General features: G+C 33.0%; 1 protein-coding gene across 1 annotated transcript; it reads left to right on the top strand.

Annotated features, from left to right (window-relative positions):
* The first annotated feature begins 2,684 nt into the window (after window positions 1–2,684).
* LOC126772471 (apoptotic protease-activating factor 1-like) lies at window positions 2,685–24,309 on the top strand. Its single transcript, XM_050492851.1, has 20 exons — window positions 2,685–2,869; window positions 8,723–8,877; window positions 9,029–9,253; window positions 9,347–9,555; window positions 10,673–10,967; window positions 11,421–11,653; window positions 12,481–13,042; window positions 13,855–14,045; window positions 14,846–14,963; window positions 15,887–16,070; window positions 16,645–16,986; window positions 17,487–17,748; window positions 17,906–18,064; window positions 18,265–18,550; window positions 18,939–19,278; window positions 19,637–19,945; window positions 20,358–20,503; window positions 21,296–21,504; window positions 22,297–22,458; window positions 22,867–24,309. Exons 2-20 carry the CDS (start codon window positions 8,740–8,742, stop codon window positions 23,027–23,029), a joined length of 4,533 nt encoding a protein of 1,510 aa, XP_050348808.1. The 5' UTR covers window positions 2,685–2,869; window positions 8,723–8,739; the 3' UTR covers window positions 23,030–24,309.
* Window positions 24,310–24,983: the final 674 nt, after the last annotated feature.

Below are 24,983 nucleotides of genomic sequence, written 5' to 3'. Positions count from 1 at the left end.
ATGGTAGATTTTCATGAGCCACATGCAGGTTTCCCCACGATGCTTTCTTTCATCGCCGAGCACGAAATATTATAAACACAAATTAAGTACGTGAAAATTCAGATGTGCTTGCCTTGTCTTGACTCCAAATCATCGGTTAAGATGTACCTGTTCTAACTACTGAGCCATAAGCCACTGAGCCACGGCTCGAATATTTTTATTGAAATGATAAATTAATTAAGTTTACACGTACCTTTACATATTGTGGTGGCCATATAATTACAAACGTTTATTAAATCAAGTCAATTTTTTTATCAGACTCATAACTTTATGTACATTTATTTTTTGTATTATCTCAAAATACTTTCCTTTCATATATTGGTTAGATAAGTAAAAAAAGCATCAACAATGTATCTATTCCTAGTATACTAATTACCGGGACAGAATTTACATTGTGGAGTGTTTCCTTTCACTTTTCGAATGATGCCTCTTTTGTAAAAACAATAATATGATTTATTTTTAAAAAGCAAAATCAAAAATTAAAAATATATCTATCATATCAGTGTTTTAAAATAAGGCAAAGCAAATCTGTTTTATTTTTCTGTGTTGTTGTTGTTTCTGTGTTATGCTTAAATAGTTTATGTGTGCATGTAGATTATTTTTTAAGCACCTTTTTTGTGCGCTTTCAGTTATGGAAGTGTCTATATCGAAATAAAAGTTAAGGAATGATAAGATTCTAGATTTATATTATTCTATTGATATTTTGTGATCAATAAAAATAGTTTATAAATAACTTTATTATTTTAATGTATTATAATTTTATTGACTTTATCATTAAATTTAAAAAACTATCGAAGAAGGTGTATCACATTAATTGGTTCCCATGAAAAACATATAGCACAATTTCTTCACTATACTTTAGATAGAAACAACTTCGTTTGAATAGAATAGTATGGACGTTTTTTGTAGTGTGCCATAAAATCAGTAGCATTTTCTTGCGAAGCGTCAGTAAATACGTAATTAAAATGAGGCACGCTTGGTTTTTATACCATTTGCAGTATATATCTATCTCTATTATATATAGCTAAGACTTGCCGCCTACGCTCGTTCACACTTGTTTACGGTCAGAGTGCCAATCAGTCCACCAATTGTCAGATCACTTATAAAATCTTATTTGGATTTTGATGTCAGAATGATAATCGACAAATATGCCCAAAAAAGGAGTGTAATATTATCAGGGTTCATGTATGTATCTATGTATGTATGTAAATATGTGAGTTTATTCCACCATAATGTTTAAATGGTCGAACACATTTGGGTGTAGATATCATTAGCATCCTTATATCATACCGAGTGCCTAAGAATTAAATCATTCATTTATTCATTCATTCAGGGTAGTTGTGTTCTTATAAAAAAACAAGTAAACATGACGTGTTCTAAAGTCTAAGATGTGATAACCATGTGATAATGTAGTACCAAATAAAAATATTAACCGAAAGCCTTTATACTGGAAACATACATTTTTTATGGGCCACATTGATAGAAGGAAAATGAGATCAATTGCAGTACAAAAATCTAGTAGTTGAATTAATGTAAAGCTAAGCTGATAAGTGCATCCGGTCATTTAGACATTCCAATATGACAATGTTTCTAAGCATACTGCATGTAACAGTAAAAGGATTTCTCTAATCACAGTCTATTACCGTCTAAGATTGACCAGCTAATAATTGCTGTAATGCGATTGCGAAGCTTTATTCAAAACAGTATTGAAATTTTAACTATACCTATACAATATTAATAAAAGAAAAAATAATTTCTGTACATAAATTCTGGCATATTGCTCGTTCAAAAGTCCATAAAAATTTCAAATTAATGTCGCACCGATGTAAAGCAAAATCATGATTCTTTTTTATAAAAAAAACTAATGAACGTAAATTGAACGTAATGGAAAATAAATAGTCACCAACGGGCATAGACATTGGCGCTGTAAGGAATATATTAACCGTTTTTTACATCGCCAATGCGCTACAAACCTTGAGAACTTAAGATGCTATGTCGCTTGTGCCTATAATTACACTGGCTTACTCACAACTCACCCTTCTAACCGAAACACAACAATAATAAGTATTGCTATATGGCGGTAGAATATCTCTTCTGATGTGGATAGTACCTACAGATGTTATTGCACAGAGCATTACCAATTTACCACCAAGTGCCAAAGTGGTAAGTCAGTTGAAATTAAAAATTACTTTTTAATTTCCATTAAAATAAATATTTTAATGACTTAAGTATAAACTATTTAATTTTCATGAAAATAAGTAATAAAGTAATAAGTTAGGGTTTTATACAACCCACAGAGTACATAATTTTGGATTTTATTATTTTATTAGTAGTGTCAAAAATAGGGTAAATTTCGACTACGCATGTTACAATTATTATTATGAAAATTATTTATGTAATTAGGAATTATAAATATAGAAATAATTATATGTACACGTTTAATAATATTAATACGTTGAAATAATCATTAATCTGTGCAAAAGTGGTTTAATCTGTGGCTTTCATAGACATTGTCAATTAATACATTTGATAACTTTAGACCAATCATAAACGGTTTTTATCTATAACAACCAATCAAAATACAGCTTTTAAGAAAATGCATTCCATCCTTGCACGAATGCATCGTCAGACAAAACAAACGGGACGAATGCAACGCGTAGTGCAGTGTTTGTTTGCTTTGTTACTTTGGTGCTAAAACTAATTTGTCTTAAAATTATGAAGAAAAGAGTCTTAGTTTTAGTATCAATAAGTTATTTTCAAATAAGTTAGTGTTTATAAAGGTGCTTAACTTTAGTCATATGATTTCAACATCAGTCTCGGGCATAAAGGAGTAAGTACTCACATGCTTTTAAATTTACTTTAATGTTTTTAATATAAGTTAAAACGATTATTTAAAATTATGAATATATATTTATTTTATGTATATTGATCAGAAACTACAATTAAAAAATTGCTTACTTTGACACAAATTTACATTTCTTACAAACGTAATATTGTTTATTTTATTTAATTTATTAACAGAAAACTATACCAATAAATTGTAAACATTAAGCATATTTTAAAATTCAGAAAATGGACACCTATCTTTTCTATGGAAACACTGAATAAGTGTAACAAATCACTTTTTTCAATAGTTATACCTAAACAAGAAAAACGTAAGTTTTAAAGTTAAATTGTCAAATAAACAACTAGAAATTAGAAATTAATGTAACAGTAAGTTGCAGCAAGAATATACACAGTTTTGTTTCTGTCATAAAAAAATTATAAAGAAAAGGTAATCATAATAGTAGTAGTAGTAGGGTTTTGAAAAATTAACCTTTTACAAGGTTTTGCTTAAATGTCAGTACTAAGAATGAAAAACAGTCAAAATTTTAATTACTACCTGGATGACTCTCGCTTTATAAAAAATAATATGTAATGAGTCACCTTGTTTTACACCAAAATGAACTCATTTGAGTTCAAAACATGTATATTGATTTATAACCAATAAACTTTTATTATTATTATAAAAGATTTGCGTTATTAACTTTTAAAAAAAATATTCAACTGTTTCAATGTTTTTATTGTTGAAAATTATATATACTTCCATATGTAGGCACATATTATAAAGTATCAGAAATACAACTTATAATGACTAGTCAAGTGTTAATAATTTACATAAGTGATAAATTACATATCTATATAAATAGAAATTCCACTTCCGTTTACAATAGTTACTTATCAGTCACTTATCATTTAACCATTAGTTCCTACCATATGACACCAATACATGATACTTCAAAGAATGACTAATTTTAAAATCGAGATAACAAACCCTTGCCCTAGTGCACCACATACAAGGTGCTATTAAGGAAATGTGATTTACTTATTTGCAAATATCTTTATTTAACAATAAAAACATCCCTATTTGAATACTCGGTCATATTAAAACAATAATAGCTTAATGTGTTAAAAATATTGTTTAATATTTTATACTCTGAAAATGTTTTTTCATTTCATGTGAGAATAAATGTGTGTGTAATGTGTTTACATGAACAATCACATAAATTTAGAATATGTGTTTCTTATCACTGAAATAACACAGAAGTGTAAATATATTACAGCAGTTATAAGTTTTAAGGATGATTTTAATAGTCAAAGCTAAACACTTATGGTTAATATTTCCTAGGAACATTAAATTACAGTTAACGATTTTTAACTATTTTGAAACTTGTATTAAACTATATATATTTATATAAACAAAAGTATGCTTTATTTTGAGACTAAGATATATAAAACTACAGTTTAATTAATCAACTATGTTTATACATCTTGCATACACTTAACAAGTCTTTTAAAAATTTAATAAAAACTTTACCAATTAATTATTAATAGGATAATAATTATTTAAAAGAAAAAAGTAAAGTGACTATCACATAGCAGCTTAGAAAAAAAAAATTGCAATAATAAATTTGAGTTATTTCTGTTCAACAATTCTCATAATTAAATAATCAGGTAGATCTTAGTATAATGTAAATGTAAAGGAGAACATCTCGACAGTATTTTCACTTCTCTTTGTAAAAATCCATCAGACCATTAAATTTGATCATAAATTCCCACACAATGCAAAAAATAATGAGGTTACTGTTATTTGCATCGTCAAGATTTATAAAAATGGTAGCGGGTTTTAACTAGTTTTAACAGTGTAATTACAGGCACAAGGGACATAAAATCTTAGTTCCCAAGGTTGGTGGCGCATTGGCTATAAGCGATGGTTGACATTTCTTACAATGCCAATGTCTAAGGGCGTTTGGTGACCACTTACCATCAGGTGGCCCATATGCTCGTCCACCTTCCTATTCTATAAAAAAAAAAAAAACTGCTTTTATAGGAATCAAAAGACTTGATATCCTATTATCCTCTTTTACTTTAAACATGAGAGAGATAACAATATTTTTATTCTAGCCAGTTTAATTGAGAGATTGTTTACAAAATATTTGGCAACATTGAATTTTTTTTTTTTTTTTAAAGAATAGGAAGGCGGACGAGCATATGGGCCACCTGATGGTAAGTGGTCACCAAACGCCCTTAGACATTGGCAATTGATGGTTGACATTTCTTACAATTAAGAAATGTCAACCATCGCTTACATAGCCAATGCGCCACCAACCTTGGGAACTAAGATTTTATGTCCTTTGTGCCCGTAATTACACTGGCTCACTCACCCTGCCAACCGGAACACAACAATATCAAGTATTGGTGTTTTGCGGTAGAATATCTGATGAGTGGGTGGTACCTACCAAGACGAGCTTGCACAAAGCCCTACCACCAGTATTGTGTATTATGTTTATCACAATGTTTGCATGATTCTTTAAGCTATTAGTTAAGTTTAAGAACTGTTAATTGCACTATTAACATGGGTACTTATAATTATAAATACGTATTATCAATATTATATTATTCTTTACTTTACTGGTGGTAGGGCTTTGTGCAAGCTCGTCTGGGTAGGTACCACCCACTCATCAGATATTCTACCGCAAAACAGCAATACTTGATATTGTTGTGTTCCGGTTTGAAGGGTGAGTGAGCCAGTGTAATTACAGGCACAAGGGACATAAAATCTTAGTTCCCAAGGTTGGTGGCGCATTGGATATGTAAGCGATGGTTGACATTTCTTACAATGCTAATGTCTAAGAGCGTTGGTGACCACTTACCATCAGGTGGCCCATATGCTCGTCCGCCTTCCTATTCTATAAAAAAAAAAAAATTCAACCGACCTTGAGACCTAGTAAGGTCAATGACACAAATGTTTTCGTATTTCGGACTTTATGTATTTATCTCATTGTCGTGTAGGTGGCTCTAGTCATCAAGGTTATATTGAGAATCGTTTCGTATGAATACTTACCTGTCCATCTATTCACTTTTTCTGTGTGCCTCATTAATTTCGGTTGTGTACTGCTGATAAGTGTTTTTGCTAATTCTAAAGTTTTTAAAAAATCATTTGAGTTGTACGTTTCAATTTTTCTCAAAAAGGTAAGCAGATCAGGATCAGATATAATTTAAAAGTCATTCATACTTTAAGATGGTAATATAGGCAATGACCTGTTTCGAAATATAAACAAACTTATTTTGAATTCGATCTCGAGCTGACTTTACGTTTTATTTCGCTTAGTGGTTTTTATTACGTAAGTTAAGCTATGATTTCATTTTGTCAGTGATAACGTAAAAATAATACGCTGATCGTCCGCATATTTACATTTATTAAAAATATAAGATTCCATATTCAAACACAGAATGAAGAATTTTTAATATGAACTGTTTTGATAGGCTCCTATCAATTATCAACAGCTTGATATCGTTGCTGTACCAAATTGACATGCCGTCATACACAAAGCACATACTAATAACTAGTTGACAGTGAACATAATTCTATTTCATTTTATTTGTATGACTAATAAACAGAACCAAGTGTCTGCTGTTAATTTTCTTCAATTAACTTAAAATCTGATTAAGACGTCACGTAGTAAAAAATCCCAATGTGCAAAATCAGGCTCCGTAATGGTGCATAATTTCCTGTATTCGTGTTTATGTGAGAAGCTTGAGATTAAAGTCATAAACAAGATAATCAATAATACAGTGCCTAATTGGTTTATCCTAAATTTTATCGTGTTTCCTGGTAATAATTTAAATAATATCACAAATTAATGATATATGGGTATATTTTCTAAATATAAGAAATAGTATGGAAAAACATAACTTTTTTTTTTACCTAATATTAAATTAATTTTTTTATAATGCCAGCTATAATATAAATTCCTCTATTTCAAAGCCAATGGTTTAATTTGAAATGATAAAATCTCAAGTCAAATTTAGACCGTTTATAATACTCTACTCTGCTTAATTATAGTTATAAATATGCGAAATTGTTTGTTTGTTTATATATATATATGTATATATATATATATTAACAAACAAATATATATATATATATATATTAATAATTATTATCAATATTATATATTTAATACAGTATTTAAATATATAATATAATGTATTAAATGGTGGTAGGGCTTTGTGCAAGCTCGTCTGGGTAGGTACCACCCACTCATCAGATATTCTACCGCAAAACAGCAATACTTGGTATTGTTGTGTTCCGGTTTGAAGGGTGAGTGAGCCAGTGTAATTACAGGCACAAGGGACATAAAATCTTAGTTCCCAAGGTTGGTGGCGCATTGGATATGTAAGCGATGGTTGACATTTCTTACAATGCTAATGTCTAAGAGCGTTGGTGACCACGTACCATCAGGTGGCCCATATGCTCGTCCGCCTTACTATTCTATAAAAAAAAAAAATGTTTTTTTTTCTTGTTAATAAAATATATATAATATATAGTTATAAACGAGATGTTAATTGTTATTAAAATTTTACACGATTATACATAAGAGGCAATAAATTAATTTAATAAAATAACATGACAATAGTATTACCACTTTAAATAATATAATAGTTATATTTTACTTTGAGCAAGTTGAGTTGGATAGTTAGTGTTTATAACTACTAAGATTTAATAAACGATGTTGTTTTTTTTCTATAGTTAGATGCATTGTTGTCGTTCCCAGAAAGAACAACAGTGTGAATACTATCACCTGACCATAATTTTCGATATCTCATGATTTTGAAGTAGCGACTAATAACTCGTACTGACGCATCGAATGTTTAGGTATAAATAAACGATCAAGCCGAGATGGCCTAGTGGTTAGAACGCGTAAATGTTAACCAATGATCGTGTGTTCAAACCCGGGCAAACACCACTGAATTTTCATGTGCTTAATTTGTGTTTAAAATTCGTCTCATGCTTGACGGTGAAGGAAAACATCGTGAGGAAACCTGCATGTGTCTAATTTTATAATTTCAATGAATTTAATAAAACAGTATTTAATGTTTAACGCTTGAAATAAGAACAATTTAATTATAAACAAGAACGATTCATGTTAGGTACTTCTTGTACCTATCATAAACGTAAAGTAACATGTATTACGGCCTTTTCTTATAATATTATTAGGTTTTGAATTATAATTAAAGACAATTAGTAATTATGTATTATAATTGTTTATTTGCCAGCAGACCTCTCTTGCTCGGTATCTAGCAAACGAATGGCTGTATTCCGACTTTTATTATTAGTTCAATTTCGAGTAAAAATAAAACTCATATTATTAATCAAAATAAATATTTTAATTTAAACGAAAAGAATCAATTGAGATACTAAAATATTTGTAAGATATAGTTTTTGTGATTTATTAAAATATTGTATATTTCCGCTTTATTAAAACAATGAAATATCTAAAGTCAGTAACACATGTTTGTAGTAGTTAACCCAGGCAAAGATGGAAATATTTAAAAAAAATATTCATCTAATTTTCATTTTTAAACGTTACATAAAACAGTTTATCTCAAAAGAATTTTCCGATAACGTTTACTTAGCACATCGTCTGGTAGAACTGATTTTCAAAATAAATTTTGCTTCAAATTAATATAATGCAAAAATAACTCAGCTATGCTAACTTAAAGCTGCAGTTGGTATCGTACAGCGCTTAATTCCGAAAGTAATATATGAATATTTTCTCTCAATTACGGAATTGAATGGAAATCTCACGTTTCTCGAAAGCACTAGAAAGTTAAAAGAAATTCTGTCCTTCTGTTTCAGATGAATTTTAGAACACAATGGACATTAAGAACCAGAAGTTGTTGCAGCATCACCAGCATGCTATCGTTAAGGATTTAGATGTCATGTTCATCCTGGATGAGCTGTTTACCAAGAATGCGATATCGAACGAAGACTACGACCACATCTCTAACTTGGTACTAACTCACTCAATTGATAATGAAATCGATAAAAGATAATTGCATTATATTCTACATTTATATGACTCGAGTATTGCATATATTTACAGTACTTTACCAAATGCTCTTTATATGAGTCTTAATAATGAAAAATTTCCAATAATTACAGAGAGACCGCGAAGAGCGAACAAAATATCTCCTAAAACTTATTAAAAATGGAAATAACAACGCGTTCGAAGTGTTCGTAGATAGTTTAGCGAAGGACTACAATTGGTTGTGGAAGGAACTGGCGACAGGGAACAGTAAAGAGATGATCGAAGACAGTTTTGAAGATAGTCTCAGCAGAGGAGACGTACCGCGGCTGCCAGACCATTTCGTTAGAAGACTGGCTCTGGTAAGACTACGGTTGATTACAATGAAAATTTATCATAGTATATAAAATATTATTTTAAATAACTGCCAATATATATATTTTTTTTAATTTCAGGAAAACGACATATATATGAAATTAAAGACGCTAACAAGGCACAAAGTCCTCAGTCTTCACGGCATGTCGGGCTGCGGTAAAACGGCTTTAATAATCAGCGTGTTACGCAACAATCCGCAACTGATCACGTCTGATTTCAATGGTGTCGTGTACTGGCTTAATTTCAGCAACTGTAAAACGGAAGACGACATTATTGCTCAACAGAACAAGTAAGTGCTTTATCAGCTTACGGTCGTAAATTATGTGTACAATGTTTTTTTAAATAGATTAATTTATTTTCCTATTTTATTCTAATATAATATATACAAATATATATATATATATAAAGTAGGCGGACGGGCAAATGGGCTACCGGATGGTAAGTGTTCACCGACGCCCATAGCCTTTGTCACTGTAAGAAATATTAACCATTCCTTACATATTATCAATGGCCACTAAACCTGGGAATCAAGATCATATATGATCAAGATTATATATTTCCCTTGTGTCTGTAGTTGCTTACTCACACTGGCTTACTCACCCTTCAAACCGGAACAATACAAAGTATTGCTGTTTAGCGGTAGGATATCTGATGAGTAGGTGGTACCTACCCAGACGGCCTTGCACAAAGCCCTACCATCAACTGATTTCCATTATCTCTCCTCATCGTCGTGCAAAACTATTTATATCCAATTATTCCATTCATATTTAAAGATTGGTAGTATCAGACAGCTGATACTACCACAACATGACACGAGCGTCCAACTTGCGTACGTGTTTATATAATATCATTAGTTATTCTATCTTCTAATGTGAATACTTTGTATTTCTATGTTCCGCGGTGAAGGAGCCTATCACAGACAAAAATGACATTTTAAATCCCATAATTCGCTTCACAATCACGATTGACATAGCAGTAGTTTGTACTAATCGCAATATCAACGTTTATTATAATCTATTGGCCCATTTGCTCGTCTGCCTACTTAAATTACTGGTGGTAGAGCTTTGTGCAAGCTCGTCTGGGTAGGTACCACCCACTCATCAGATATTCTACCGCAAAACAGCAGTACTTGTTATTGTTGTGTTCCGGTTTGAAGGATGAGTGAGCCAATTTAATTACAGGCACAAGAGACATAACATTTTAGTTCCCAAGGTTGGTGGCGCATTGGTGATGTAAGCGATGGTAAATATTTCTTACAATGCCAATGTCTATGGGCGTTGGTGACCACTTAACATCAGGTGGTCCATATGCTCGTCCGCCTTCCTATTCTATAAAAAAAAATCTGAAAAAACGATGTGACGTATCGTGCATTAAATATAGTTAAATAAGACCTCATCCTCTCGCAGACTATATCGCAAAGCGTTATCGATGACATCACACAATTCGTACATGAATTCGTCGATATCGATGTCCAGCATAGGTTCGAACTCGGACTCCATGTCTAGTTACGATTGGACGTGGCAGGAATTGAAGGACAAACTGAAAACGTTATTCGCCGAACTATCCCTGAAGGATGCGTTGCTTGTACTCGATGAAGTTAACGAGAAGAAATGTCTAGAAGCATTCGACATTGGCTGTAAAATAATTGTCACGACTAGAGATACGGGCGTCGTCACGAATTTTCATCCACAGATTATTAACGTAAGTGAGACTAATTTACCGTTACTAACATTTGAAATGTATTAATGCGTGATGAAATAAATGATTTACACGTCGGGTCGATGATTTTTTATATATATTGCAATGAATGAATAACATTTGGAAGGCTTATGGCCGGCCAAATGTCTATGGTCAACAGTCATTTGCTACTGGTTTAATTTCCCGCCAAAACACACATTGATAAATGCGCTTTACGAAAAATCCCTAAGAAAAGCCAATATGCTTTTCTGACACGAGTTGACATGATGTCTGTTCTACGCTGTATAGCTCCATAAATATGCCAACTAATTATAGAATTTCATTTTAAAAAAAAAATGGGCTACGTTCGACTCTTGAAGTTAATCCAAACTTATCATATTATAATTTCAACTTAATAACATGTACGTAAAATGTTAAATAGTATGAGATATATATTTTTTTATTTCTTAATTCCAGGTAGAAAATTATTTTTCCGAAGAGGAATCGCTCGCACTATTCGCCTCTTGTTTAGAAGTCGAAGTATCAAATCTGCCGAGACAAGCAAAGAAATTGCATGAAATATGTAAAGGCAGTCCATTCCACATAGCCTTACTAGGAGCGGAGTTGGCGGAGAATAAAGAGAGATTAGTGCACGATACCAGACATTGGAACTACTACTTGAACAAGTTGGAGAAAAAAGAATTTATCTTGTAAGTATTAGTCGAGATGGCCCAGTGGTAAGAACGCGTGAATCTTAACCGATGATCGCGGGTTCAAACCCGGGCAAGCACCTCTGAATTTTTATGTGCTTAATTTCTGTTTATAATTCATCTCGTGCTTTTCGGTGAAGGAAAACATCGTGAGGAAACCTGCATGTGTCTAATTTCATCGAAATTCTGCCACATGTGTATTCCACCAACCCGCATTGGAGCAGCGTGGTGGAATAAGCTCCAAACCTTCTCCTCAAAAAGGAGAGGAGGCCTTAGCCCAGCAGTGGGACATTTACAGGCTGTTACTGTACTGTTACTGTATTACTTATATTTAATTTATTTTTAAAAATTGATTTAATAATGAGACAAGGGACATACAATCTTAGTTCTAAAGGTTGGTGGCGCTTTGGCGATGTAAGCGAACGTCAATATTTAACGAATATTTTATGTCCCTTCTGCCTGTAGTTACACTGGCTCACTTAACATTCAAACCGCAACGCAACAATACTAAGGATTGTTGTTTAGCGGTAGAATGTCTGATAGTGAGTGGCACCTATCCAGATGGGCTTGCACAAAGCTCTACTATCTAAAGCATGTTAAAAAAAAATCCAAACTTTGTCCTAACGAGGTGAGAACGCCTTGCTCAGTTGTTAAACATTTACGAACTGTTTTACTTTCGAAATCATCATATTATTATAAAAACAAATGAATAAAAATAAACAGTTCCACATTTAAAATTTGTTTTCTCTATGATCATTCTAATGAACCAACTCAGTTCTATATATTATTTAAAAAAAAATAGTAAAATCTTAATTGTAATATTCCAGCAATTTAACAAGACCCAATGTTAATCCGATGAAAACAATCGAAGTATGCATTAATTCGCTTAAACCAAACATTCTACCTTTATTCAAGATGCTCACAATATTACCCGACAATGTTAAATTGTCAGCAAAAGTGTTCAGCAAGCTATGGAACAAACCGGTGCTCGAAGTTAATAGTATTATAAAGCAACTTCGAAGCAAGTCGCTAATAATAGAATTCTACGATAAGGATCAAGTGAACTATTCATACGAAATACACGACTTAATAATGGGTTATTTACGGAGCAGTTCGAATGATGATGACGTCAAGAAATTACATGAGGATTTTTTGAAAAGCTACGACTATGATAGTGCGAATAACGCACCAGTGGAAATAGAGGACGATGGATACATAGCCTTTTATATTGGTTACCATATAGCGAACACGAGAAACTTAAACGGTAAATGGACGCTCTTTAACAGATTATATTTGGATTTAAAGTTTCTGGGAAATAAGGCGAGACTAACCGGACCGGCAGATGTTATATTGGATCTTCAGAAATATGAAAGTCATATCGCTAATGATGTAAGTGATAAACGTTTTTTTGTTTGCAGTCGAATGGGTAAATGTTTCGCCTGATGGTAATTGTGGTCACCATTGCATATGAAAATTGGCACTGTAAGCAATATTAACCTTACATTTCCAATGTGTGGGTGGTACCTACACAAATGAATTTACACAAACCATCAAGTAAAAAGTTTGAGGCATTATAAGTGTAGCAGCTATTTATGAAAGCGCAAGATGAAAAAAAGTCGTCTTTATATATATATTTGTGGAAATGTTTTTATATAAAACATATAACGTTGTTTTTATATAAAACAGAAATGTTGTTTCTGATACGCACCGCTTAGATCTGGAATACCCTCCCGACCTCCGTTTTTCCCACCTCCTACAATATGGGTACCTTCAAGTCTAGAGTGAATCATCTAGTCTCCATTCTATTAGACATAGTCGAATCTTCCATTCTTTGCACTACCAAAGAATGGAATTCCTTACCAGCTCACGTGTTCCCCTCCTCTTACAACCCGGGTTCCTTCAAACGAGGCGTGAAGAGGCATCTTGCGGGCTGGCAAGGCGGGGACGGCTAGTACAGAACATTCTTCCCGACTGTACTGGCCGTCGTCGCGTTTGGACTCTACTACCACTTACCATCAGGTGGAGTAGAGTCATTTGCCATCCCGGGGCATATAAAAAAAAAAATCTTCTAGGCAAGCGCGCTCCATCTTAGACTGTATCATCACTTTCCATCAAGTGTGATAACAGTCAAGCGCTAGCTTATATATTTAAAAAAAAAATATATAAATTTTAATTTAATATTTTTTTCTGTTTACCTCCAGGAACTCGATAAAACATTATTATTCAGTATTAAAGAATATCTAAGTACGTATGGAATCGATCTATACAGATATCCTTGTACGGACATCATACAAAATATCCTACAAAACGAATCAAAGGGAATACTTTACACCAAGGCTTGGCAAATAGCTCAAGAGAGGTGCACGAACAACGAGTTATATTTTGAATTTATGTAAGTGTTACAATTATTATAAAATATAAAATTATACTCAGTAAATTTAATAGAACTGTAAACACTCTACGTTTCTTAAGACTTTATTGATTTGAAAAATTGAAAACAAGAGACTAATTTTATATATTTAGGGAATCGTTATCTTTATTGAACATTAGAAACAGCCTGTGTATGTCCCACTGCTGGGCTGAGGCCTCTTCTCCTTTTTTGTGGAGGTCCGGAGCTTATTCCACCACGCTGATCCAATGCGGGTTGGTGGAATATACATGTGACAGAATTTCAGTGAAATTAGACACACGCAGGTTTCCTCACGATGTTTTCCTTTACCGTCAAACACGAGATGAATTTATAACACAAATTAAGCACATGAAAATTCAGTAGTGCTTGCCCGTGTTTGAACCCACGTTCATCGGTTAAGAATCACGAGTTCTAACCACTATCCATCACCATCTCGGCTCTTCTTGAACATTAGTAACCGATAGTTTGTGAGTTACAATTAACAATCTTTTAAAGTTGTACATATAAGTTTATAGGTCACGTGCGTATTTGTATTGTATCAAAAACAGTGCTTATCGCAAGTGAAGAAAAAATACCACAATAAAGGAGAAAAAAGTATGGGAAGACTTTTTTTAACGGATTTAATTTTATTTGAAGTCGGTTTTATTTTTTAACACATAATTAACTATGTTTATATTTAAATCAGCCGAAACGCCATGACCATCGCCAATCTTAGTTTTTTCTTAGTTTAGTTTGTCATAGTTTTGTCTACTTTGCTTTTATAAATGCGTATTTAATTTTAGGCACGAACAAAATGTCGAAGAAATAAAACATTCAACGATCGATGTCAAGGAAACGATTACTGCCGTATGTTTTCTGGGTGATTATGTACTTGTTGGTACGGTCACGGGGACTATAAAGGTAATTTAATTTATTTTATCTGTGGTAATTATCTAATAAGTTTATATACTTAACATGATTCTGAATTCTTAAAATTCCTTCTCACTCTTCTTCTTTTTGTACCAATTCTTTCTCTGACCAAACAGTTCGCCTATGGAATTCTTTACCACTCCACTTAAGACAATCTCAAACTATTAACACATTTAAAATCTGCCGCACTTTATTACTATTTATTATTATAATTATCATAATTACATATTTTTTTTTTGTAATTTTTTGTTTTATATATTATATAAGACACAGCCTGTTAATGTCCCACTGCTGGGCTAAGGCCTCCTCTCCCTTTTGAGGAGAAGGTTTGGAGCTTATTCCACCACGCTGCTCCAATGCGGGTTGGTAGAATACACATGTGGCAGAATTTCAATGAAATTAGACACATGCAGGTTTCCTCACGATGTTTTCCTTCACCGTTAAGCACGAGATGAATTATAAACACAAATTAAGCACATGAAAATTCAGTGGTTCTTGCCCGGGTTTGAACCCGCGATCATCGGTTAAGATTCACGCGTTCTTACCACTAGGCCATCTCGGCTTTATATATTATATATGTATGTTTATGTACATATTATTTATTTATATGTATATGTATATTTAGTACTGTGTATATATATATTTATTTAAAAAATAAAAATTGAGATGATTAGTACACCTCCTTACCGCTTTATTTATTTATTTATTTCATGTCCTTCACCCAAAGGTTGTCTGGAAGAGATCGCTCTTTTAGCGATAAGATCGCCTTTTGTACAAAATAGTTTTCGTTTCTTTTGTGTTTGTGTTTAAAATGGTTCTGTAACTCTTTTGGTGTACAATAAAGCATATTCTATTCTATTCTATTCTATTCTATTCTATTCTATTCTATTCTATGATTTGTTTTTTCTTTGCAGTTCTTTCATATAGGAACGAACAAATTGAAAAAGGAAATACATAGTTCAGTATCGCCCGTCAAGTGGATCGGAGCTTGTCCCATTAATCCGCTGTTTATAGCATCATTGGCATATGATGGGGTTATTAAGTTATGGTACATCGATGATGTAGAACATGAGGGGGCAGGAGGCGTGATCGAAGAAGGTATATTAAATCATTATTAAAAACAAACTACTATGAATTGCCAGCTCAATTCCAGTAATGACTACACAAGCTGTTAATCGACTTCATTTGTTATTTACAAAGCAATAATAATATTCAGTATGCTTTTAAGCAAAGAGGATTGTTAACATCACATAATCTTAAAAAATATTGAACTGCAAAATATACTTTGAAAAGGCAAAAAATCAACATCTGTATCCAAACCGTCAAACTATATATTATTATAAATATGAGATATTTCATTGGTTCACTTTCTGCATGTTTTACCCTTATTATATATATATATATATATATATTATAATATGAATAAATAATTATAATTGCCGATATACTTTGAGGAATTAACACTCTAATCACATAGACAATAATATTTTGAACCATAAGCGTTTTTCCCTTTTTTTTATACTGTATTAATTTTTTTCACTAATTTTCAAGCATGATAATCACGCGCATAATCTTTACCCGGATAACCGGGGTTTTTCAAAATTAAAATGATAACATAACACATTAAAATAAACAACTGATAATATTTAATTCGTTTTCCTATTTATTTTAGAATCTGAAGAATCGTTGAACAATAATTATCCGAGCAACGAGACTATATCACCGAAACTCGGACCATTTATAAACTGTCGCTGGGCCAATACTGAAGAAACGTTGATCACACATACGTCTAAAATGATTGTTATGTTCAGCACGAGCGGTAAAGTTCTGTACCTCATGGATAATTTGTATCGGGACAGGGATATACTTTGCTGTGTACCATGTAATTGTGATAAATATTTGATAGTTGCTACAACTAACAGTAATCATATGCTGGAAATTGTCGATGTAAAGACCAAAGAGAAGCAGATATATGAAGAGACGGATACAGTACTGGACATCATAAGTGTACCCGGTGAGTGTGAGACAAATGTCCTGTCATTCTTTGTAATTATTGCTTATCTTTATATAAATATATATCTATTATATAATATATATTAATATTTTAAATGTGAAAGTCTGTTTGTCTGTTTCGTTTTCATGGGTAAACCACTGATCCAAATTCGATGTCATTTGGAATGAAGGACGTATGCTTTTTTACATACCTGCAAAACAGGGCCATAGGTCACTTCACTCATATTTTACAAGATATGCCTATATCATTTTATTAATAAGTTATTAGATCAATTGACTTTAGGCTCAATACATTTTTTATAGTCTTAATACAAAATTTCTCTTAGTCGGCTCAACTCAATATCTGACATGACTCTCACTAATTTATTAAGTAAACATACGTAATTAAAGACATTTAGTAAGAAGTAAATTTACCGTTCAGGTAAAACGAATCGCCACTGCAGTAATTTTTTTTATTTGAGTTCAAACTCGAAATATCTATAATTTTTAATTCCGTTTCAGGCACCAAGAGAATATTAACATTAAAGAAGCAAGAAGTAACCGAATATGAATTCAAAGCGTTCCGTAGATTCAATAAGAACTGCAACAACTGCGTTCGCAAGACCGTGATAACCAGCGACGTCGTGAAGGACGGGATCACGTTTATATCGATGGCGGTGAACAAGACCGGGACGCTCCTATTCGTGTCGACGGACGACAGCCGCGTCATTTGTGTCAACTTGAAGACGAATACGTATCTCTTCGATTTGGAAAATAGAAGAGGGTGAGAATTTTGAAGAAAACAATGGATCGATTAATATTTTACTCGAAGGGTTGTCTATGGAATGTCACAGTGTCTTATTATCTATGCATTCGAACTTCCGATGTTTAAGTCTAGAACATTCTCGTCCAAACCGTTAAACGTGTGTAAACGGTCGCAGGAACGTGGCGTCGATGTCGACGAGCGAGGTGGCGTGGGACGAGCTGGAGCCCGGCACCGACGTGCTGCTGACGGGCACGGCCGACCACGAGAACTGCGCCAAGGTGTGGTACCTCGACGCCGCCTACGTCGCGCAGCGCTCGCCGCGAGACGCCGCCGGGTGAGTTGCAGCGCGCGGGACGCATTGCTGATGTGAGCGATGGTTAACATTTCTTACAATACCAATGTCTATGGGCGTTGGTGACCACTTACCATCAGGTGGCCCATGTGCTCGTCGGCCTTCCTATTCTATAAAAAATAAGTGCAAGTCAATTTAAGAAAATATATTGAATTTTAACTTTATTATTTTTCTCTTTGCAGCAAAGTGCGCCTAACAACAAAATTCGACGCGAGTTTCATCAACATTCTCTCTCCTAACACTCCGAGCACATCGACATCTAGCAGTGCACCTGAGAGCAGCACCAATACCCCTAAACGTCACCAATCTTTCGTTAGTCATAAAGAAACTAAGAGGGTGGTGAAGTCCACCATGAGCTTGGATCGACACTCGCTAAAACCTCTCAACTTGAAAGGGATATGCAACGGAAACAGTGATGGAGCGTTTCAGCCCTTGTTGGCTGTTGTCGATGATAAAAATAATATACAGGTTAAGACTAATAAACTGTAAAAATTATTAATTATATGTGTAATTAATACCCCTTTTAAAACTGTTTCAATATTTTTTTTCATATAATGTTTACAAGTTTGCAAACTCTTGGTAATGGTCCAAAATCAAATTTGCTAAAGCTGGATAGAAAATAAACCTCTGAGGCAGGTTCATCTCAAGTCTGAGGTGTTTATTTTCAAACCGGTGGTAGATTTTTAATATTTAATCACAAAGTGCAACGCTTTTATATTGAATAAAGAATTTGAATTTTTCTTGCTTGTTACTACTTCATGGCGCCAAATGGTCCATAATCGTATTTGATAGTACTTTCCGTATTATATTTAAAATTCTAAAATCTGATTAATAAATCATAATAATGTATTTTCAGATAATGCGCGGCAGGAAACTCATAACAGAGGTACCGTCAAACTCCGACTACCATATCACAAAAATCAAGATATCTCCCTGTAACCAATATATCATATACGGTTTAAATTCTGGTATCGTTAGAAAGTTCACTCTACGCTCCAAAGAAAATAAAGATATAATGGACGTCAATAGTGCAGTTCAATACATGAATTTCGTAAATCAAAATCTAATGATGGTCGCGGGGAAGAACCGTTGTCTCATGGCATATAGATTGACTGAAGATGGCGAATGGAAACCTAAGATGTTACAAAGAGGAAATACTAACCTCGGATCTCAAGAAATCTTAAACGATATAAATGGTACGAGAACACTTGACAAATACTACAGCGAGTTTATTCGCAGAAATTTTTGAATTTTAGTTAAATTTTTAAGTGCCTACCCGGTAATGTATATTTCCAAACTGTTGTAGCGATACACAGTATTGACAGTAAATAAATATTTTTTTATGAATTATATAACGTTACATGCATAATAATTATCTACATTGAGTATTTACAAAACTATATATATTTCAAATCAATATTATTAAATAGCTTCCATACAAACCCGCGTGGAATGGTAGCAAAAATTCTAACAGAATGTTTATATATTTGAACATTAATTTATAAAATTATTATAATAAATATTTTCATAACATTAAAAAATAATACATTTTAGGTTTTAAGAAGAAATCGAATCAATCTGATAAAATATCAAGTTCAGAAAGCGACACAAGCATAAGCTCCAGGGACCGTCTCTTCAGAAACTGTGATCTAAAGGGACGTCTATGTAAAGGAAGCAGTTTGGTGGACTGCTTCTGGATACAGGATGTCGGACTTATCACGATAGAATCCAATGCCACTATAAAGCTCTGGGATAAGGATTTGAATTTAGCGAGCGTTCTGAACGGACGACAGAGCGACATCTGCGTCTATTGTTCTGCATTCCAGAAGAATGTATTGGTCTTATGTGATGACTACAATCTATCTTTTCAGGCAAGTCTATACTATTTTTATCTCGATAGTGGACACATTTCGGCCATTTAGAAATAGTAAACTCATACATATAACCAAAGACATTGGTACTAAATAAATATAACCATTCTCTTGCTATTTATTTAAAGTTATATTTAATAAACATCAATTGATAAGACTTATCATGTAATACAAATATATATATAATTGATTATATTACATTTGAAAATGATTCAACTATTGAGTTTCATGCCGGTTCTATGTTGAATCTACATTCCAAACCGATGATAACTTTACATTTAATTTTCAAACTTTGTTCAATGTTCAAAATTCTTATATAAATATACTTCACTAAATATTAATACACTTGATTGTCTAAATAATTTGAAATTGCATTCTTCAATTAAAACTTGAAACACACAAACTTTTACAGATATTCGAATTAAGAAGGGGAGAACAGATTGAACTGGAAACAGTTCAAGAATATAAGCTTAATAACAGGATATATTCCTGCGCCCTTACAGAGGACGGTAACATGCTGGCGATGGGACTTGACTCCGGTGACGTCGTGGTAAATAATTTTATTTTACTATTATATATTATGTCAAAAATTAGTCGTATATTTTACTTATTACATTTTTTCTAAAAAAAATTATAAAACGATGTCATTTAAAATAACTATTTACGAACTACTAATATACTATTTTGAGGGGTGAGATGGTGTGATTAGTAGATACTTGCCTTTCACGCCAAAGGTTGTGGGTTCGATTCCTACCCAGGACAGACATTGGTGTGCGTGAACATGTCTGTTTATCCTGTGGCTGGGTGTAATTATCTATATAAGTATGTATTTACAAAAGAAAATCAGTATATGTAGTATATCAGCTGTCTGGTTTCCATAGTACATTATTGTTTATTATTAATTTGGGATCAGATGGCCGTGTGTGAATAATGTCCCAGGATATTATAATTATAACTATTTTTTTTTCAAATTAATTTTGTAATCAATTAAGGAAAACAATGTAACAAACCACATTACAAAAGAGTTGACGTCAGACAGATGACCGGCCATGAAATACTGGCAAATCCTTTATATGCAGCTTATAAGTTGCGCCTGCATTATTTCGATATATAACAACGTTTCAAATCAGAAATTTAAAAAAAAAGTTTTTGCTGTCCGTACTCACATAAGACCGACGACGCCGGTCGGAACCGAACACGAAGTAATCACACGTGTCGCTCGCATTTCAATAGTGAGTTTAACCGGAAATTTAAAAAAAAAAGTTTTTGCTGTCCGTACTCACATAAGACCGACGACGCCGGTCGGAACCGAACACGAAGTAATCGTACGTGTCTCTCGCAGATCTGGAGCGTGCAGAACAAGCGGCAAGTGAAGCTGCTGAAGCAGCACAAGAGCAAGGTGCAGTGGTGCGCGTTCTCGCCCGTGCCCGAGCGCGGCCCGCGCGCGCCGCAGGGCGACGAGCCGCCGCTCGTGCTCGTCACGCTGGCCGCCGAGATCGTGTGGTGGAACGTCTCGCACATCATACGCGTGCGCAGCAAGGGCTTCTTGAGGTGAGCTCATCCAAACGTTTCGTTTGTAGAATAGGAAGGCGGACGAGCATATGGGCCACCTGATGGTGAGTGGTCACCGACGCCATTGCATTGGCATTGTAAGAAATTTTAACCATCGCTTACATCACCAATGCGCCACCAACCTTGGGAACTAAAATGTTATGTCCCTTGTGCCTACCAAGTACTGCTGTTTTGAGGTAGAATATTTGATGAGTGGGTGGCACCTACCCAGACGAGCTTGCACAAAGCTCTACCGCTAGTATTAAACACTCGGCTATTTGCTATACTTAATTAAGTAAGTAAGTAACAGCCTGTAAATGTCCCACTGCTGGGCTAAGGCCTCCTCTCCCTTTTTGAGGAGAAGGTTTGGATATACTACTATACTTACAATAAAGTAATTGGGAGCTGACTTTAGCTACTAATAAATTTATTGATTTATTGTTAAAAATCTTTAGGGATAGCATGATTGTTCAATAATAAAGATAATACTGAATGACTAGTTCAAAAACAAATTACCTGAAGATGAAAAAACAAATAACTGCATTGGTTTTATTTTGTAAAGTAATTATGTCATTTAAGTTATTTAAAAGAAAGTTTGTGTAGTTAAATCTTATTGTATAATTAAAGATTAAATACTCAAAAAAGTTTGATAGCTAACATAGCAGTGATATCTGTAAATGTGTAAAATTTTGTACAACCTTTACTTCTCAGGCTATGATTAGCGGGGACTATATAATATAAACATTTTATTTATATGATAAATTCGCTTAATTCGCATATATGCCTTTACAGGACTGGTCTTAATGTAATCACACCACTAGCGAGTCCACTAGACGTAAGGAACGAAGTCCAATCGGTCGACAATTCTAGCTCAAACACGTGCAATAATTTCTTCTTCGGAGGTAATCTGTTAAATCCGCAACAGTGTTGGAAAGTTAACTGGAAAAAGAAAACGTAAGTATTGAACTGTTAAATTATAAATTAACTAAACGATACAATTAAAAGTATTTTAATTAACAGCATTTAGCATTTTAGTAAAACAGTCCAAATAGGAAGTTTTTTTTTTGTGTGTGTGGCCTGTTTTTTTTGCATAATATATATATTATGAATGAGAAAAATTATGTATCTATTTTTAATTTTATATAGTAGCACTCAACAACTTATACATTTTTATAATAATATGTATACATAAATGTATGTGTAAAACTTGTCTCAGTAACACCACCAACCCGCATTGGAGCAGCGTGGTGGAATAAGCTCCAAACCTTCTCCTAAAAAAAAGGGAGTGGAGGCCTTAGCCCGGCAGTGGGATATTCACAAACTTGCCTCATATAACTTTTTATTTTACAATTTATTTTAAAGGTGTAAGGAAAATTCGAAAAGAAAAGAAATACTGGCGTGTATAAAGCTATCTGGAATGAACGCGAAACAAATTTGCCTCGACGAGAAATTCTCCTGTTTCGTGACAGTCGACAACCCTGGACATATTCATATAATGAAAATGATGAGTACTTGTTCAACGTAGCACAGATACAATATTATTCTTTTCCGCTCAAATTATACTTAATGTTATTGTTATTAATTAAACAATACAGTTGGTTCTCGTATACCCTGTGATGACAAGTACGTAAAATTAATTTAATTTGTTATTTATTATAAAAAATTTGTGAATTTAAATTACTTTTAAAATTCCGTAATATCGGTTGTTGTACTTTGCATTTAAAAAATATCAAGTATAGATAGTTGAAATGAACAAACATTCATTCATAATAATATTAGTTTAATTTTTTTATACAATATTTTACAATAACGAGATTATGAGTAATAAATATGTTAAATGCTCTCTGCCTTCGTGATACTTGGTTAACTAGTAACCGCAATCAGTATAGAACAATTATAGTCTAATATAAACTGCCATTTTACAATTAAACTAAGAATTTTTTTGTATCTCTTTTTAAGTCAATTTTAACAACGAACAATCAATACATAAATTATATCATTTAGAATTTTAATTATACATTTTAATTGGTGAAAAAGAATTAAAATGTCTAAACTAATATGAATGTTTTAAATAAATTTATGGAGATAATTTTGTACTATAATTGCAGTTCCCACCAGTGCTTTTTATAAAATAAGTATATAATGTTGTTAAGAATAAACTAAGGAATTATTTGATCCTCAGTGGCATTCGATATAAATAAAATACTATTTTTATAAGAAATTATCGTAAAGGTAAGGTGGATAGGATAGCCAGTATTAAAATAAAGACATTTAAAAAAAAAAAGGAATAACAGTGTTTAGGATGTGGATATAAAATTATTTGAAACCTCTTTGTTTGAAAAATGTCCGCATTTGATTTGTCTGTGCCATTTTGGTAAATGATTGTAAATAGTAAATGATTAAAGATAGAAAAACTGTTTATGTATCTTATATATAATGTAATTATTAATGGTGCTATAAATGTCGTATTTCAAGTAAGTTTGAATATAAAATGTCAAATAATATCGGTAATGTTTTGTTATAAAATTATTATTATTTTAGAAAACGTCAATGCTCAAATGATGCATTTGCTAATTGTTCCTAGTTTACTTACCATCTATGTTTTTTTTTTTTTGTTTAAATTTGTATACGACACGAAAAAAATACCGTACGTAGCTCATAATTGAATTTTTATGTTGATGTAATGTGACAAATTATTTAAATGTGATCTTAATAAAACATTTACAATATCTTCAAACAAATAATTATTAGCAATATTATAGAAAACGTAATTATAAGAAGTAACAATATGTATGGTGTATCATTATTTAAAATGCAAAAATAATAGTTATATTTTTTGATGTTTTAGACATTACATATTTTGTGAACAATTCTTTACATTCTTAAATAAATGCATTTTTCTTAAAATGATTTTTAACTTACTTTTGCGTACAACTTTAGTTACTAAAAAGTTTTAACAATATAATATTTCCCTCCCGATTTCAACGGAGTCCTAAGCCGAGGTCCGGCCTCACAGGAGGCACCTTTAGGACGCCCGTCTCTCTTGAGCCCAGTGTGGCTCCCAACATCCGGCTGAGTTCAACTCGCCCATACCGCCCGGTGACGCTGTAGAGGCCAGTAAGGCTAACAAGACAATCCGAAAAAAATATATATAATATTAGACGTGCTGCCTCGTTGATCCAGTGGCTAGATGTAAGTCCGCAGACCCGGAGATCCTGGGTTTAATTTGGGAATTGAACCCAGAAAGGTCGGACCAATAAAAAGTTATTGGGATTTTCTGTCAGAAAATTCTCAGTAGAAGCCCGGAGTCTGGAAGTTGGAAGTGTGTACACTCCCGTGCCTCGGAAAGCAAGTAACGCCGTTTTTTCTGCGCCTGAACTCTTTCCGGTCGTGTCGGGTTGCCGTCACATCAGATTATGAAAGAGAGCTAGGGAATAGAGTGCACCTGTGTTTGCGCACACACTTGTGCACTATAATCT

Source organism: Nymphalis io, chromosome 12 (genome assembly GCF_905147045.1).
Source record: "Nymphalis io chromosome 12, ilAglIoxx1.1, whole genome shotgun sequence".
NCBI classification, from domain to species: domain Eukaryota; kingdom Metazoa; phylum Arthropoda; class Insecta; order Lepidoptera; family Nymphalidae; genus Nymphalis; species Nymphalis io.
Note: the sequence above shows the minus strand (reverse complement) of the source record. Positions and strands in the feature narration are given on the sequence as shown.

Bases quoted from the DNA above. Each gene is read 5' to 3' on its own strand.
- LOC126772471 (XM_050492851.1), top strand. From the start codon at position 8,740: ATGGACATTAAGAACCAGAAGTTGTTGCAGCATCACCAGCATGCTATC. The intron at 16,071-16,644 runs GTATATTAAATC...TATTTATTTTAG, and splicing joins AGGAGGCGTGATCGAAGAAG to AATCTGAAGAATCGTTGAAC. The intron at 20,504-21,295 runs GTAAATAATTTT...TGTCTCTCGCAG, and splicing joins TTGACTCCGGTGACGTCGTG to ATCTGGAGCGTGCAGAACAA.